Source organism: Paramormyrops kingsleyae, chromosome 23, assembly GCF_048594095.1.
Source record: "Paramormyrops kingsleyae isolate MSU_618 chromosome 23, PKINGS_0.4, whole genome shotgun sequence".
Lineage (NCBI taxonomy): Eukaryota > Metazoa > Chordata > Actinopteri > Osteoglossiformes > Mormyridae > Paramormyrops > Paramormyrops kingsleyae.
Window position 1 is genome coordinate 24991618 of NC_132819.1, and position 17725 is coordinate 25009342.

The 17725-nt window shown below is 43.4% G+C and overlaps 2 protein-coding genes, 1 long non-coding RNA gene and 2 other non-coding genes across 8 annotated transcripts; 4 read left to right on the forward strand and 1 right to left on the reverse strand.

Annotated features, from left to right (window-relative positions):
* Positions 1-413: 413 nt before the first annotated feature.
* Positions 414-4060, forward strand: rps5 (ribosomal protein S5). Its single transcript, XM_023809662.1, has 6 exons — positions 414-531; positions 1473-1578; positions 2224-2433; positions 3156-3284; positions 3769-3867; positions 3945-4060. The coding sequence occupies exons 2-6, from the start codon at positions 1474-1476 to the stop codon at positions 4011-4013; spliced, it is 612 nt and encodes a 203-aa protein (XP_023665430.1). The 5' UTR covers positions 414-531; position 1473; the 3' UTR covers positions 4014-4060.
* Positions 2019-2151, forward strand: LOC111842844 (small nucleolar RNA SNORA3/SNORA45 family). The gene has a single exon (XR_002838006.1). It is a non-coding gene; the product is annotated as a small nucleolar RNA SNORA3/SNORA45 family (small nucleolar RNA).
* LOC111842845 (small nucleolar RNA SNORA3/SNORA45 family) lies at positions 3428-3560 on the forward strand. Its single transcript, XR_002838007.1, has one exon. It is a non-coding gene; the product is annotated as a small nucleolar RNA SNORA3/SNORA45 family (small nucleolar RNA).
* A 1768-nt stretch (positions 4061-5828) lies between the features above and the next one.
* On the reverse strand, positions 5829-11429 carry ddah2 (DDAH family member 2, ADMA-independent). Of its 4 annotated transcripts, none has more exons than XM_023809875.2 (6): positions 11142-11429; positions 8919-9389; positions 8063-8239; positions 7811-7930; positions 7200-7343; positions 5829-6701 (listed from the first exon to the last, which is right to left on the reverse strand). In XM_023809875.2, exons 2-6 carry the CDS (start codon positions 9213-9215, stop codon positions 6585-6587), a joined length of 855 nt encoding a protein of 284 aa, XP_023665643.1. In that variant the 5' UTR covers positions 9216-9389; positions 11142-11429; the 3' UTR covers positions 5829-6584. The 4 variants fall into 4 exon arrangements, with proteins under 4 accessions (XP_023665643.1, XP_023665642.1, XP_023665645.1 ...); XM_023809874.2 differs by lacking the exon at positions 11142-11429 and adding an exon at positions 10854-11044; XM_023809877.2 differs by lacking the exon at positions 11142-11429 and adding an exon at positions 9959-10745.
* A 1050-nt stretch (positions 11430-12479) lies between these two features.
* On the forward strand, positions 12480-17595 carry LOC111842838 (uncharacterized). The gene is made up of 3 exons (XR_002838004.2): positions 12480-12676; positions 14992-15028; positions 15332-17595. It is a non-coding gene; the product is annotated as an uncharacterized lncRNA (long non-coding RNA).
* Positions 17596-17725: the final 130 nt, after the last annotated feature.

Sequence of the window (17725 nt, forward strand, 5' to 3'; positions counted from 1 at the left end):
TACAGCAATTTCTAAAACCTGAAGTAGCTTGCAGTGTCCTTACTAACATGGATTATGTGGTAACCCTAGGCAACCATTTGTACGAGATCAACTTCCACTTTTGTCAGTAAACAAGTATATACAGTTTGCCCATCTATTTATCTTCCAGTGACTTATCCCAAGAAGGATTTTGGGGCAAAAACAGATTATACGTTCACAGTCTGTATCATTTTGAATGTCATGTTTGATCTTGAAGTGTTTGAGTTTCCATAATAAGTATTATTTTGGTATAAAACATATTTTATGTGCATATTTTTATACGTAGATGACTCAGTTACTCAGTTTTTGTGACAAAGGAAATACCTCGATACCTTGGCAGGTACAGGAAGAAAGCAAAGGGTAGTCCGTTTTAACAGAAAAAAACTACAAATCCTATAAGCAGTGAGAGCGGAAGTCATTGCAGCGTTTCCGACGGGGTGGATATCCGGACGAAGCGCCGCGTTGAGGCCCTTTTCCGTCGCCGAGAAGTGTGGAGCGGAGCTCCTTGTGCAAGTGAGTGCCAGAAATTTGTGAAATAATGGCCGAAATTTCAGCAACAACGTAAAGTTATAAATATGAGTTGTATTGGTACATTTCATATATTGGCCTTAAAAGGAAGTTGACCTCGTTTTACTTTAAATTCCGTTTTAATGCTACGAAACGATGGTTTTACGTCGCGTGGCTTTTGAACTCGGTACCGCATGTGAGTCGCCATGTAAGTGTCGGGGTTTTATTCTCCTTTGTACAGTTGCGGCGGTGTCTAGCGTATTTAGTTTTCACAGATCGTCGTTAGTTAGCTGACATTTTAAGTAAATAACCGTATTCGAAGAAGCTACGTGCTCAGGAAGTTTGCTAGTTAATTGACAGACGAGCTAAGCTAATCCAGGCCTAAGGTGATCTTCATTTTAGGCTAACGACTCCACAAATCCTTGATTTTTTGCGTGGCAAATCCTACGATCCGGCAGGAACAAATAAATCAAATTACAGCAGAATTCTATCTAGCCCCGGTGTTGCAGTAGTCCATCCCAAGCAGCATAGATGTAGTACAACCTGGACAGACCGCCAATCCGTCGCAGCGCGCACATACATAGTCTTAAACTCTTGGTAAATCCTAAAATGCCAATCCTGTAGGTGTGAGGCTTTTTCATGTACTTTACTGAGTAAAGTGTAATAGTTTAATGAGTAAAAGAACTTCATCACCCCAAAGGCAGCTGACATCCATTTTTACAGATCGGCTCGAAGTAGTAAAGGATTGTGTTGCCAAAATGCATTTTGAAGTTATCTGAACAGCTTGACCTGTTTTTTAGATTTGTCTAGCACACTAAATCACAAAAGTTTTCATTTCTCTAAAGGTTGCTTAACATAATTAGCTATGATGTAATGTCATACACCTGGATACCCCTTAAGGTTGAGTTGGTATATAACGTCTGGTTTTGCTATGAATCCCCCCCCAGGATGACTGAGTGGGAGACTGCCCCAGCCGTTGCTGAAACCCCAGAGATCAAGCTCTTTGGGAAGTGGAGCACTGACGATGTCCAGATCAATGACATCTCCCTGCAGGTGATATGACTCAGATGTTAAATTCAGATGTAACCCTGCATTGTGGACCTTCTCAGTGGCCAGCTAAATCATAAATGACTATTTTGAATTTATCATCAGTTTAAATGCATTTTTATTCTTGGAATTCCCTACTGGTCTCCCAGGGGCTTAACCTGAACTCCTCTTGGAAAATGTGAATTTGCAGTTACTAGCAAAGTACAGTAAAAAGTGCATTTTTGTGTAACAATATTGTAAGCATTTTAAAATTGCACCATAGTTTTAATGTTAGAAGTATAAAATTTTAGTGAAATCCTAAACTAGGAGAGACATTTTAAGAGAAATTGTGTGTTGCCTTTGTTAGTGTTTGTGTGGGGAGAAATTTGACCCTTTCGAAATGAAGATTTTGAAGGCCCATAGCATATGTTAGGCTGTAGTCCATGGACAACTGCAACCACTGTATGAGCGAGACTAGAGTCACATCCTGACACCCAATTATTGTCCTGATGTGCTAGAGTCCTCGCAGAACAAATTTCTCTGCTTATTCATTGGCTGCTGCCTGACATGCTACAGCCAATCACCTGCTTAGATACAATATCATAATCAGTTGCTGATTAGCATGGGTTTTTTTTGTATTGTCTTCCACTGAATCCCCATTTCTTTCACCAGGATTACATTGCTGTGAAGGAGAAGTACGCTAAGTACCTCCCACACTCTGGGGGGCGATATGCTGCCAAGCGGTTCCGCAAGGCTCAATGCCCCATTGTTGAGCGCCTCACCAACTCCATGATGATGCATGGCCGCAACAACGGCAAGAAGCTGATGACTGTGCGCATTGTCAAGCATGCCTTTGAAATCATCCACCTCCTCACTGGAGAGGTAATTGGACCCAACATTTGTGCCTAGTCTCTGACATTGTGGGTCCCATGCACCCTGTTTCTTCTGCACTGCTGCAATAATTCACCTTCTCTCAGTTTCTCTGAACAGTTACTACTCAGCTGGTGAAGCCCTTGGCTATACTAGCATCAGTAATTGGTCTGATTAACAGAATAGTGGTTGGAATAGAACAGATCAGCGTTTTGTGTTCCCTGCTATTATTGACCTGTATGGGAACAATAATCAAACATTTATCACATCTGCATTTATATACCTTTTCCTCCTGTCAGGCTCATTTTGTCCTCTTCTGGTCCTGTGATCTCCTTTGTCGTCTAATAGGATGATTTTAAGTGCCATACCTTGAGTTCTACTACATGAGTTTAGTTGTAGATGCAGTTAGACCTGGGAGCGCCATCCATATCTTTCAGTTCGTGTCAGACTCCTGTGAAGGTTGGCTCAGTTAGTTATGGTTTTAAAGTATAATTCCATGGTATAGTCATTGTCCAGCTGTTCTAGATCAGCGGTATGCAGTTGGCTTGAATTGCCAACGGAATGAGCTGATTTATTGTAGGAGTTTAGTGCAATGATTTGAGTATCATGCCACAGATCATCCTTTGAGTTAGCGGAGAGAATTGCTGACTCTCAGGAGAATTTAGATGGTTCAGCTGAATCTTTGTCTGGTGTGTGGGTGTCCTGTGTTCAGTCTGAGCCCTGTTTCCCTGCAGAACCCACTCCAGGTGCTGGTGAATGCAATCATCAACAGTGGCCCCCGTGAGGACTCCACTCGCATCGGCCGTGCCGGCACCGTCAGGAGGCAGGCTGTGGATGTGTCGCCCCTGCGCAGGGTCAACCAGGTCTGCTTCCGCTCCGCCTTGCTGGGGGAGACTGACCGCAGCTACACTCAGACCTGAAGCACAGTTCAGCACTGTGTGGGCACCTCCATCAGCGTGCTGCATGATTCTCAATGTTCTTAGATGCAGATGAGATGTTCTTGGTGGGCGAGACTAGAGTCACATCCTGACACCTCTTCATTGTCCTGGTGTGCTAGAGTCCTCGCAGAGCAAACTTCTCTGCCTATTCATTGGCTGCAACCTCACGTGGTCCAGTCAGTCACCAGCTCAGACACAGAATCCTCACAACGTCCCATTTTTCCTTTAGAATTTGTTTCCATGGTTTCAACTTAAGTCGCCATGAGAACAATACCCATGGAGGCATTCCAAAATGGCTGCCCGCTCTCCATGGCAACAAGCCACCAGTCACTGCTGAGTGATCCATATCGTAGGAATCCTGGACTGCAGGTCTGCTGTTCTCTAACACGAGTGCACTTGTGTGTTGTAGGCAATCTGGCTGCTGTGCACAGGAGCAAGGGAAGCAGCCTTCAGGAACATTAAGACCATTGCTGAGTGCCTCGCTGATGAGCTCATCAATGCAGCCAAGGTAGGGTGGGGGGGCTGTCGATTCTGCTGACTGAAGGGCACTCGCCTGATGCTTAACTACAATCTTCTTATTCCCAGGGATCGTCCAACTCCTATGCTATCAAGAAGAAGGACGAGTTGGAGAGAGTGGCCAAATCCAACCGTTAAATACTTTGCTTTGTAATAAGTTCAAATAAAATTGACCTGTCCACAGATATGTTTTTGCGGTTTGTATTAACTGTTAGAGAAAAGGGAAGCATTTTTGTTTTGAGTTGCATAATTAAAATTGGATGACCAAAAACAAGCACCTCTGAAATAGGGTTGACCAAAACGAAAATCAGCTTTTTCAAAGTTCAGGACCATCGAGATTTGTAGTGTTTTTGTGCTGTGGTTTCATATTTCATTCCTGCTCCTGCATTCCATTTCAACTCGAATTCAGAGTTGGAAATTTCGACTAGAACACCCCCTCAAGTCAGAATTTCCACTCATGAACTCAGGAATTGACACAAACCCAAGCTGAGTCCAAGATGGCCAAGCCCTTCATCGACAGAAGTAAAAGTTGGTTTTATGCTGTTTGTTAGCACATATTGTCTCATTAAATCTGTCATGCACAATACTGTCAAACTTATTAGTGGACAAGTTTTATGTGCAAACCACCGTGTAATGTGTTAACTGATTGCTACCAGGAGCTAGAACTGGATTTCCTGCTTAGTTGGATTATTTCTGGGATTTAAGCCCATTTAAATGGAGATACCTTAAATCTGACAAGTGGTCCAGCTAAGCAAGAAATCTTGCTTTTTGAAACTGGTCTCGCCAATTGCTATATGGCTTTCTGACCTGTATTGGAACATGTTTAACTTGTGTGTGACATCATTCCGAGTTCCGACCTCCGAGGTAAATGGAACACAGTTTTACTGCTGCAAGTACTAGAATCTGTCATAGGGCATTGCTTTCTACAAAATTTACACCAGTATGTTCTAAATGTACCTTTTGTTTCTATTACTGTGATTTTCCTGGAGGACGGTGCATCTGATTGGATGTGGCTCTAATAAGGCAGAGTATATTTTCCTTCTGCACTGTCGGACGAAAAGCAATAGCATTTAGTGGAATGTTGCACATTGTGTTAAGTTTGAAGTCAGTGGTGTAACAAAGATGGCGCCTCCCTACCGTACAGAACTCCATCCATACATTTTCTGAAACTGTAGTCACAATTTGGTATCTCCAATTAACCTCAGCATGTTTTTGGACTGTGGGGGAGGACCAGAGTACCTGGACCCATGATGTCATAGGGAACTCCACACACATGGAGCCATGGTGAAAATGTACACACCGGTGCCAGAGGTGGGAAGCGACAGTACTGACCACAGTACTGCCAACCCATCACAGGGCACAAGGCAGGGAACAACCCAGGATGGGGTGCCAACCCATCACAACAGGGCACAAGGCAGGGAACAACCCAGGATGGGGTGCCAACCCATCACAACAGGGCACAAGGCAGGGAACAACCCAGGATGGGGTGCCAACCCATCACAGGGCACAAGGCAGGGAACAACCCAGGATGGGGTGCCAACCCATCACAGGGCACAAGGCAGGGAACAACCCAGGATGGGGCGCCAACCCATCACAGGGAACAACCCAGGATGGGGTGCCAACCCATCACAGGGCACACACAGGCAATTTGGAAACTCCAATTAACCTCAGCATGTCTGGACTGTGGGGGGGGTACTGAGGTACCTGGAGGAAACCCCCCAATGACATGGGGAGAACATGCAAACTCCATACGATTGAAGCCATGGTGGGGACCCGAACCCTGGACCCAGAGGTGTGAGGCAAGAGTACTGACCACTGCACCACCATACCACCCCCTCTATAGGACTCAGTTTCCATCAAAGTTGTTTTGGGGGGGATCCTTATTCTGTGATGGCTCATTCATACATGATTTCATTTGACTCATGACACAAGAAAGTTACAGAAACAAGCCAGTTATTGCATGTCATTTATCTGAAAATGCCTACATCAAATAGGAACTGAAAACATCACTTATACAAAAAACTCACTACAAAATATAGTGTAAAAAACACTGGAGAGCATAGTGGTGTATCTCCCAGCCTCTGCTAAAGCATCTAGTATCAAACACACCGTGATCCGTAATGAGACAGGTTATGGAAACGTGAATACAAGGTGTGAAAGGAAAATAGTACGTTACCCAGCTATCTATATTTAAGCTAGTCTGTGTGCAGCTGCTGGCTTTCTGCCCGGTATCCTGTATATTTGAGTCTCACTACCATCCCGTTTGTATGCGAGTCTCCATAAGGTTGTATGAAAAGTGCTAATTTACACTAATAGTCACGAAACACTCCTATGAAACAAATCACAGCTAGAATCACAGTTCGAGGAAACAGGATGACAGTTAACGCAAACGCGGCTTCAGTTGCATTTCATCTCACTTGCACCCCCGTGTCACACATTAAAGGGAAATTAGGGTGGAGGTGACGGTACTGAACACAGGAGTGCAGTGAACAGATGAGTCAATAAGACAAAGACTGAATGTTCAGGCAGTACAGGGCTCACTGATGACACACACTGCTAATGTTAGTAGAGCACATGGATGCTGAAGGCCAGGACCCTTTGACCTCCTTAGTTTAAAGCAAAACCTCAGCTGTCGGTATCCCAGAATGCCTTTAGGCGGGGTAGGAGGGAAACACAGGAGGAGGAGAAAGAGGAGAGGCTGGCTTGCAGTTATAGCTGTGGCTTGCGGTTGATAAGCAGGCAGAAGGATGATAGTGACCCCCCCAGCTTGGAGAACTCACTGCAGGCCGTTGGAAGGAGGGTGTAGTCAGTCAGCTTCTGGAAGGCCTGGGGAGGGACAGGTGATTAATATCAACTGATAAATCACATAATAACTTAGTGCCAAAAGGGATGCAAGTTCATAAAAAAAGACCATTTTCCCCTCTCTCTGTTTCAGCTGTAGAAAAAAAAATACCTACTGGTCACACCAATATATTATTTATTTGTTGTCATTTTTTTTCACCACTATATTTATTCTGTCCGATTATGCTGCCGCTTTATTGCTTGTTTACATACACACACATTGCACATCTATAAGAAGCCCTGTGTCCGCCCCCAGGTTTATTTTCACTGTCCTGTGTGTCCTATGAAGACCCTCCCCTTGTCACTGCTGTTGTATGTCGCACCACAGTCCTGGGGGAGCCCTATTTAGTGTCACTCTATACCTGCATACGAATGGTGTGACAAAGACTAATAATAAACGCTTATAGGGATACATACACAGGCCTCCTCATTTAGAAGACGGTGAAAACAGTGCGGGAGCAGATGGGGGGGGGGGGGACTCACAGTTATGCTGTTGGGACACTCGTCGCTGGGAGGGTGCAGCAGGAAATCCACCTGGGAGGGGCCCCTGGCATAGATGCAGCTGGCGGCAGCGTCCTCGGGGACAGTCAGCACCTCGTAATGGTGATCGGTCAGCTGCTCCATCATCTGCAGCCCAACAGACTCCGTCAGCTCACGAGGATGCCGTGGGTGTGGGTAAACAGGGGGGACAGGGACTGCCAACGATTTGAGGACATTTATATTCATTTATTTATTTAGCAGAAGCTTTTATTCAAAAAAGATGTGCAAGTTAGAGAGCAGGTCAGCTGGTCCCTGGTGGAATCAGGGGGTTAAGGGCCTCGCTAAAGGGTCTAAAGGTGTAATCACTCTGTGAACCACAGGATGTGAACCAGCAACCTTCTGATCTCTAGCAGTGTCCCAACTCAATGAGCTGGCCCCATTTATAACTTAATAGATGTATATAAATATTAATGTAGTCATTAAGTGTTATAATAACACTAATTATTCATAGACTAATCCATGTATCCAATCCTCTTCATACTTAGGAACACCCTTGTATCTCTCTCTCTCTCTCTCTCTCTCTCTCTCACACACACACACACACACACACAAACCGTGAGTGTCTTCTTGGCCCCTTCACTGTTGCCGATAATTATGGTATCTGGACCTCCCATAGAGCACAGATTCTTCAGACGCCCCCCCCCGCACACTGGGACGGTGGAGACGGCAAAATCCTGCCAACGAGGAGCAAGAGCTTCAAGTGAAAATAGAAAATAATTCCTGGGGCCATCAGAAAGCAGAGGGTTCTACACAGATTAGAGTGATCAATTACTGTGAGCTACAGTGTTCCTGAGGAACAGACTCACTCTGAAGGTGTCCGCCAGGAACTCAGCTCCTCTGTGGTTGGTGTGGGAGGAGATTCCCACAAAAAACTCCTTGCCCGTGAAGAGCACGTCACTGCCCTCCAGCGTGGCCCCCTCTTCCTCCCCCATCTCCACAACAGTAAGGTTCAGCTCTGACAGAACGCGCCTCACTGCCTCAGCCTGGTGGGGGCGACGCAGAGGGGTAGGTGTCATCAACATAGACATGGGGAAACACAGCAGGTGTGTTCAGATAAAACTCCAGGAAAGGTGAAGCGTAATCACAGTCTAACCTTATCCTCAAACACCCAAACATACAGTATTAGTCTCTAAAATCTATAAAATCATTTTAATACGCCTAGTGTTGGGAATAGCAGGTCCAGAAACTACAAATCCAGGCCAAGATTTTGTTTCTACCAACCAGCTGAGCATAAGGAGTCACATTCACAGAATACTTACCCGGTTGGCAGAAACAAAATCTTGGTCTGGATTTCTAGCTTCTGGACCTGAAATACCCAACACTAAATATGACCACATACTTGACTAAAAAACTTGTTACTAAGTTGTCATAGCAACTAAAATGTGAATTAATGCTTTATTTTCCATTTGTGTAAATACAGCTACATAGAAATGCTTCTTGCCACATATCCCATCCTTTTAAGACACACACACATACAGACACACAGTTATCAGCAAAGCCGGGGTCCAAACTCCGGGTGAGATTTGTACGGCTCCCCTGTAGCATTTCTGGGTAACTACTCCAAATCTCACGTGAACAAGTGATGGAAACCTGATGAACCCCCACGAGATGGAACCACAGCTGCTCTTCACTGATTCTTACTGAAACGAAGCCCAACTTCACCTCACTGCAGCGCTGCTGCTTCCAGGGCCGGGCGATGAGGGCCGTGTCGCCCTGGATCACAGCCATGTCCTCCATGCGCCAGCTCTCAGGCAGCTGCGAATCCGGCGGGATCTCGATCAGCTGGAGCCCCACCTTCTGCCTCAGCGCCCCCATCAGGACCCCAAACTGCCGCTGGGCCTTGGCCAGGTCCGTCTGAACATTTCCGGTGTCACCCCCCTCTGCCGTCTGCCCAAAGGACTCGGGGACGCCGCGGACCACCGCGTGTGTGAAACAGCCGTATGGACGGACACCCGCCATGATGCAAACTCCAGCTGTTCCTGAAGTGTGTGTGGTGCTCCTCTCACAGGTGAAACCTTTATCTTAAATATGGCTGGTCCAAGGATGCCTGTGCTCAACCTTAAAATGTTTGCTTTTTGTAGCAGCTGGACGCTAAACTGGACCTTTAACAGGAAAAATCCAGAGAAGTTTTGTCTAGGAGAAAAAAAAAAGTCATTCTTTTTAGCAGTTTGATTATACATGTCCCTCCTGCATGAGTGTATTTTAAAAAGTATTAGTTCACGAAATATCCCTGGAGGGCAGAGATTAAACAGAATCACAATTACAGAAATTATATACACCTTGAATTGTATTAACTGCACCGACACTCTGCTGCAGCGGTGGAATACACCCTGATGATGTACAACAGCAAAAACCACACAGACCACATTTAAGCTGCAGAAACCACCGCTAATTGCAACCATGCAGCGACCACAAGATCACCAAACAGAAATCCCAAACATGCGATTCCCGTCCCTCAAACACTCAAAAAGCAAAACGAATGATCTTTACACGTAAAACGGAACAGAAAAAGTGAATCTTTGTACATATTTAAGGCAAAAAAAAAAACCACGTTACTTCTGCCGTTTAAACCATAACAAAACCATAAATAGTTGACTTGTACGTGAGAGTATATGGGGATTTGGGAGAGATGATAGTATAGGCTACTTATAACATATGACAGCTCACTCTCCCCCATGGATTAACCGGTCACTCATACTCACCGGGACAGAAAACAGCGTCGCTATTATAATATTATATATTCGCAGTTCGGACCTTCGCCCCTGCTGCAGTAATGAAAGTAATTTTACTGCTAATAGTGGCACGATCGTCGTACTACCACCCAGAAATTTGCAGGTTGGGCCTTCACTCGCAGAAGGATTTCCTATAATTGCCAAACTGTGTCATAACCGGGCTAAAGAGTTCATGCTCCGAAAAATACAATTAAAAAATCAAAACATAACTGAACCAACTTCACCGTACTTTGCAAGAAAAAAAAAACTTTTCGTACAGCAGTTTACTCGTGCCGGATTGTTTCAATCTGATGCTTAAGTAGGCTGTATGAAAAGCACATAGGCTACTCTGAAGAATGAATTCATCCATCACATACGGCCCGCCATCTGCAGCGGACAATAAGACGGAAGACTTGCAAAAATGTAAGCAGGCGGCAGCGTTAACGGGAACTGATGGTGCGTCTGACTTGCTATTTCACGTTAGACTTGCCGATTGCCCCTAATTAGTAAAAGAATTGTTCGAAATCTTTTATTAAATCTTTTAATCTATTAGCTGTATTTTCAAAGGGTGTATTATGTTGTATCTTGTAGCTGAGGACGTGTAGTATATCAACTCAACGTCATTGTTAGTTTCGTAGTAATTGTCTGTTACATTTATACAAACAGGGGCGCTTTAAACTTTAAACTCCTCACGCGTTCGGGAAATTATAAACAGACTATTGCATGAGTATGCATTTATTTGTTTAAAGGCATATCTAGTACGATTAAAGCACTGATTTCCAAGACAGACTCACTATCTATTAATGGAGTACAGAGCAATTTTGTTGCCAAAGTTGACGCCCAACAACGAAACCTAATTCTCTCCGACATTATAGGAGTTAGATACCTTGTGGTTCCGGCCGAATAAGATCACTCCTTCTTCGTTTGTCCTCTTTTTATGCGTCAGCGTTATAGAAAAATATAAATCTTGCGTCTTGCCTTGTGCGTTAGCGCCTGACACCGCACACCCACTAGCCGTTATATCCCCTCACTCCCAGCCTTTTCCTCCTGATTCACCCGGCACGCTCTCATCCCCTTCCCTCCCTTCCCCATCCCCCACTATACAACGATTTTTAATCCCCAGAAATATCACAGCGTTATTGCTATAAGCAATACTAAAAATGACTCTACTTACCTAGAAAATACAGCCCGAGACTAAATTCAGTGTCAGTAGAGTTCATATAGCCTAGCTAACAAACTTATAGATTGCAATGTATTTTCAAGCGTGGTTCTTACTGTAAGTCTTTTATTTAAATTCACTTTCAAAACAATGCATTTCCCGTCCGATGGCCGTACAAAATGGAAGAAACAGGCACTTGTTCTCGTGTAAACTGCAAAATATTAGAGGTACTATCTTTTTTTGTCTTCATCCATTGTTTCCAATATTACCACACCCCCGACTCGCTGCAAGTTCGCCTGCTCTTTGTACCCGCCCCTCGATGTATAAACTTGGTCCTTTGCTTAGTTTATACGGAGTAACAGTACCCTTTTCCGTTTCGTACCACGGAAAATATCAGTCGTGTCTTTACAATGTTTTCTTTAATCAAATAAAATGAGAGAAAGGTTTCTCATTAAACTAAAAGGCTATATTGCCTTTACGAAATGTGGGTCGTGATACATTTAGCTGTCCACGCAGTTTATTCTTGTGATAAGACGTGTGCTCCATTTAATTTTCTCTAAACTTGCGCGATTCTATCGTATATATTGTTTGTGATGTTTTGTATTGTCTGAGACAACAACGACTTAGTAAAAGTTTATTTCATTGCTGTTTGGCTAATTCATTGCTTTATTTCTGTGATGTAACACACTGTTTAACGTAAAATTACTCAAGTAAACCCCTCCTTTGATTATTATTTTATTTTTATGACGCAAATATTGGTTTGCTATTGCATAAACAAGTGCGCCAGATGGCGTAGTTAGAGCCATAATACTGCTATCTAGCGGACATAATTAGTTATTGCAAGTTACAATACTCAGCAGAAGGAAAATTACAACTATACGCTTACAATGGGCAGAAACTAAAAACGTGTAAGTGTAAGTAAGAGACAGAGAACAAGAAAAAGTGACACAGCCGACGGGAAAGTGTGGAAAAGACCGCATTACAATGAAACATCTGTTGTCCTCTCTTGACAAAGTAACACATAGTAACTTTTAAACCAAGACACTGAAAACGCATTATACGATTATCGCAAAATGCACCTTAAAATTAGCAGTATTTTTCTGATACTACGCACACTGATGAATAGCCCATTACTTAATTTCTTTCTTTCCTCACATTTCAATTTCTTCGACTTGTACACTTTTTTTTTTTTTTTTAATTTTGTGGCTATTTATTACAGAGCAGCTGCAAGACCTCCTTCTGTCTCCCGCTCTCCTCTCTGCGATGTGTAATAACATTGCTATTGAAGCCTTCCTTTCACGGGGGGAGAACTGGCCCTTATCAATATGGCGTCTTCCCAGTCCACGACCTCATTGGTCTCTCCTGCACTTGTACTTCCTGTTTCCTGTTAGCCGGCGGGGGACTGCATTGGCATGTCAGCCAAGGAGCGTGGGGGCAAGTGTCGGAAGCAGGAGGCTATGAAGTAGGGTTGCCACCCTTCCCTTATGACACGGGACGATCATGCTGCACCCCATATTATATGGGACGAGGGTGACAAACCTTCTGGGGAGGTAGGAGAAGGGGGCGTGTGTCACGCTGATGACGTAGTCGCGCAGGTCAGTGCTGCAGCTTGTCAGGATAACGCTGTCAATCGTTTCGTCTTAGAAGTTCACCCTGGTTCCAGTACAGCTTTCTTCATATATCGTCATTGTCCCTGATTCTGCATGCAACACACCACACAGCAGAGAAATACACTTAATCAGAATTGCACCTTATAGCTGTATAAATGGGCTAACAGAAAGTATCTCTGCGATAAAGTAACAACTAACTTTTGCACAGTTCTGTGTCTTCGATGAAAGGTGCCCCCCTCGCTCTGTATACAGTTCGCCCGCGCAGCCGGCCTCGGGTCATCTGACCTCAGGTCAAAAGACTCTCTTTGTGCCCCCTTGTTTGCATTTAACAGTATAAGTCGAGCATCCTTTGGTTTTTGTACAGTCCTCTAATTCTGTTAGGCAGTCAATTAGTGAATTGGTCTCATTGTAAGAGTAACATCTGAGAGGGTCTGATGAAGAAATTGTGTACAGAGAGGCGCATGTCAACCCTTGACATACAGAGATGTTGATTAAGACATATGTCAGGCATTTTAGTTCAACATGTATATATGATTTAATTTAAACAGTCCTGCACCGAAAGCGGACGTGGTTGCGCAGAGTATTGAGTGTAGCCAAAAATTATTTGTACAGTGTGAAAAAATCGTCAACAATGGAAATGAGATTGAGGATACTGAAGAACAAACTTTAAACACCGTCTAAAATGTTACATTGATGTGTGTTATGTAAAGGAACAAGAAAAAACTTTTATTGAAAATATATTCTGGAATTGTTTTCAAATGGATGTAGTTTATTGCCTTAATTATTTGTACACCTGGCCATTCATAGAGTTGAACGAATATGCAGTTGCCTGTCATTATAGAGATTATATAACACAACACATAACAGCAGGTGTTCCAGATAGGCAGGTAATTGGGCGCCCTTAGTTTCTACAAGTAGCCTTAATTGGTGGTCATTCTCCACACAAGCATTTGTAGGGTTCCTGCAGTTTCCCAACATGGCTAAAACTGCTGAAATATCCAATGCATTGAGTAAAAGACTAATAAAATTTCATAATCAATATCCTCAATTTCATTTACATTTGTTTGTAGAAATATACATGCATGATATATCCGTAACCAATATAGTTTAGTCTAATATCGCCGGTGCCAGCAGTGAAACAACTAGACACTTATTAGCGGGATAACTTAATTTACATTGTAAATTAGAACCATGTCGCAAGTCTAATAAAATATTGTGGCGCTCGAGTGGCGACGGGTTCAGAAGGCAGACATCAAAGTTATTAGCAGACTTTTATTGCGCGATATTTAAAAGGACAGCGGCAACACAACGAACGAGAATAAAGGATAAACTCACGTGCACACAGACTGGGAGCCTTTAAGGAGACAAAATGGATAAAGGCAGTAGAGACAGGGCGCAACGAGTCAAACTCTGCAGCTTATAAAAACGTAAAATCCGAAAAAGGTAAAAATAAATCCAACAAAATGGAATACATATGAACCTTTATTTTACTCTCACTTCCGCCTACGTTCATTTTTGAAACAGGTGGAAACGCTGGCAGGTTTTCAAAATGCACCGAGCAAGAACCAGTCCAGCCCAGTCTCCAAATGAGGCACATATACCGGCTTTTAGATACACCTGTAAAGCGGACTGATACAGCTGATGTGAAATGTCCGAGTGCGCTTATACTCTGATAACCGCACTCATACGGCGCCTTAAGTCCAATCAGATTTCTTGGTCGGAACTAACTATTGTATAATATAAAATGAATAATCTAATTTTATACTCACTCTTATTACTGTCTGATTCTCAGTGTGAAGCTATCTGTCCGATAAACAAACAACAAACAAATTTATTTTTGTATAGCGCATCACAACATTACATCGTCTCAAAGCGCTTTACAGCGTCCCCACCCAAAGCCCCCAGTGAGTAAGCCATAGGCGACAGTGGCAAGGAAAAACTCCCGAGAAGGAAGAAACCTTGGGAGGGACCAGACTCAAAGGGGGAGCCCATCCTCCAGGGGCCGGCAGGGAGAGTCAAATTGGAGAGCTGGCTAAGTGCCAAGTCATACTGTCAAATTTGAGATACAAATGGGGAGCAGGGGGGAGATGACAGCTGGTGCCGACGTTCCCTCCAATCGCCAGGCAACCAGAGGGCAGGCAGCAGGTCATACATGGAAGATGACACAGGCAGAACACAGTGTGAGCACAAAGCAATCAGAAGCACTTCACCCTCTCACGGTCCCTCTCGGATGTTAACTGTGTACATACCCACAGGTGGGACATGACCCAGGAGGAGCAGGAGCATAAGCAGGTGAGACATTTCTCCCTCGGTTAGTGTAGCCTGTAGCGCCGATTGCTCTGTGGTCCAGTTGAGTCTGTTCAGTCAGATCACTGCTGCTTCTTTCTCGGCGTCTTGATAGCTGCCGACTGTGTGCCAGACTTTGCCAAAAACTGGGTTTTTAAAGCTGCGGTTTCTTACTACTGGTAGCTTCTGCTTCCCTTTCTTTGTGCATAAAACTATTAAGTTACAAGTTTCCATAGTGTAAGATGCATTTTAGCAAATAAGCATTTCTAAATGGCCCAGAGTGTATGACTGCATGTGTGCACACCCTAGGACAGACTGGCATTACATCCAGGGTGTCCCCTGCCCCCCCTCCCTTGTGCCCTGGATTTCCAATGATCAACTTTAGCCCCCTGATGACTCTGTACTGGATAAAAAGTTGCAAGATGATGGTTTTCTATGAAATATACAGTGTGACAGATTTGCATGTCAGAAACTTTGTATGTTAGAGATTTTCTCAGTTGTTTCTCAGGTATCAGTACACAATAAAACTGATACCATAAAAACAATTATAAAAGCAACAAGTGAAGTGATAAAATGAGACATTTCAAAACAGTAAGCAATGGCATTGTTTACACACAAACTGCAATATCTCATAACATCTTACAATTTTTTAATAAAATGTATTACATTAGTTAGGGACACTGTGTTCAAGCTAGAAGCTGCCAGTAAAACAGTAAGGCCTCCTTACACACCTGAGAAGCTCAGGTGTAACACTAGTGAACTTAATGATTCAATCAGTGGGTAAATTGTTAAACACAAATATAAAGCCCTACAGGTGAACCCCTCTTATTGGCAAAAATGACAGAGAACATTGATGCAAATGGCAAAGGAAGAGTGGCATGCAGATTGAGAGGAGGAGGCAGAATTTATCCAACCACATTCAGATACAGTGTTTCCTGATCCGGTCCTAGGGGACCCACAGTCGCGGCACGTTTTTGCTCCAAGATCCCTGCCAGACAATACAGGTGGACTGTTCAGGTTCCCCAAGGACCAGATTGGGGACACTGCTTTAGCGGGTCATGTCGTACACCACGGTATGTCCCTGCGGGAAGCAGGACAGGGAGTCCAACTAAAGAACAGTTATTTCACTGCACTAATGTGGGGAAATGCAATTCCTCCTGCTTCGGTGATTTGTGCTTGTGGAAATATGCAATGTGATACAATTAAAATAACTGTAACACTTTACTTAACAGGGCACAAATAATACAGTATTATACTATTACTTATGTATTAATTACCCACAAACACTTCCTTCTGCAGAAGGAATGACTGAAGGAACAAGAAATGGATACACAAGTTAAATGCTGATCTCATGTTTGTTCATTAGTAATAAATCATGAAGCATCTTTCATCCCAAGTAGATATTGTATTTGTTACTATATTTGTTAATTCTGTAAATCTTTGTGAACTACTGAAGGAATGATTGAAGGAACTAGTAATGAATATTACAGGTGAAATACTGATCTCATGTTTGTTCATCATGAATGAATTAATGACATCTTTTATCTGAAGTAGCAACTATATTTGTTCATGATTTGGTCATAGTTTGTTCTTCAGTAGTAACTGAGTTATTCCTAAGTATTTGTGCCCCATCAAGTGTTACCAAAAATAACAAAATTGTATAAAAAGATGATAATATATAAGGTTGCCTCTCTCATTAAAACATAAAAAAATATGCAAGTGAAATATTTCCTACTGTAGAAACAAACTGTAACTACATTGGTGTCCAACGGTTTTCACTGGTTTACTGGGTTTCTGGTTTGACACCTTGCAATTTGCACGTCAAATAACAGTTTGACATTGGTGGAACATTTCTTGACGTCTTTTACCTTGTTTATCCACAGTATCTCCTCTTTTAAAAGATGTGGTGGCTGCTGATCTGTCCCTTTCTTCACGGCCGCTTCAGTGCTCATCACTCCCATGATTTACCGAAACAATAGCATGCAGTGCTCCGCTAATCAAACTTAATAAAGATAATGTGATGATGCAGCGATGATTGTGCCATATAACTGCGATTACCTCATACGTTGCAATGTGATGTTGTACAGCGATGCCCTGAGGGTGATCCGGCTTGCAGGATCGTCATTCCTGTGCAAAATACACATTTCTTGGTAAACTCCAGCCTGGCTCTTCCCTGTGCCTCATTAATGAAGGGCTTCTTCCTTGCTTTATGGGTCTTCAGTCCTGCTGGTTTTTGGTCATTGCCAGTGTCTGCTTCACCTTTTTCCGCCATTTGTTGTTTGTCTGATGTGATGGGTGGGATGATCTCTGGCCTGCCAAGGGCATATTGCTGCTGATTGTTTACATGCAGGTAATTACAGCAGTAATTGCTCACGTCAGTCACTGGGATGCTGGTGCCCATCGCCCAGAGCTGTCTGTATCTCCACTGCAGTGCCAGGTGAATGTTTATAGCCCTGGTGAGTTCACTGCCCCTGCCTACTGCTATCTGGGGTAAAATTTAAGGGTAAAAATAAAATACTGTCTACTGAGACCTGACCATTGCCTCCCTTTTGTTGTTGTCTCTTCACCGTAATAAATGTGGTTTAAGGAGCGTTTATGTTTTTCTTCAGGAATTTAAGCAAAAATGTTGGTGCCATATGCATGTGTGTGGTAGGGATGTGTAGAGCGATACTGAGATATCGATTCCTTCGTTGCAAATGGTCC

Excerpts from the sequence above, each read along its gene's own strand:
- ddah2 (XM_023809875.2), bottom strand. The coding sequence starts at position 9,215 with ATGGCGGGTGTCCGTCCATACGGCTGTTTCACACACGCGGTGGTCCGC. Across the intron at positions 8,240-8,918 it reads AGCAGCAGCGCTGCAGTGAG|GCTGAGGCAGTGAGGCGCGT; the intron begins GTGAAGTTGGGC and ends CGCCCCCACCAG. Across the intron at positions 7,931-8,062 it reads TCCTGGCGGACACCTTCAGA|GATTTTGCCGTCTCCACCGT; the intron begins GTGAGTCTGTTC and ends CCTCGTTGGCAG.
- rps5 (XM_023809662.1), top strand. The coding sequence starts at position 1,474 with ATGACTGAGTGGGAGACTGCCCCAGCCGTTGCTGAAACCCCAGAGATC. Across the intron at positions 1,579-2,223 it reads TCAATGACATCTCCCTGCAG|GATTACATTGCTGTGAAGGA; the intron begins GTGATATGACTC and ends TTCTTTCACCAG. Across the intron at positions 2,434-3,155 it reads TCCACCTCCTCACTGGAGAG|AACCCACTCCAGGTGCTGGT; the intron begins GTAATTGGACCC and ends GTTTCCCTGCAG.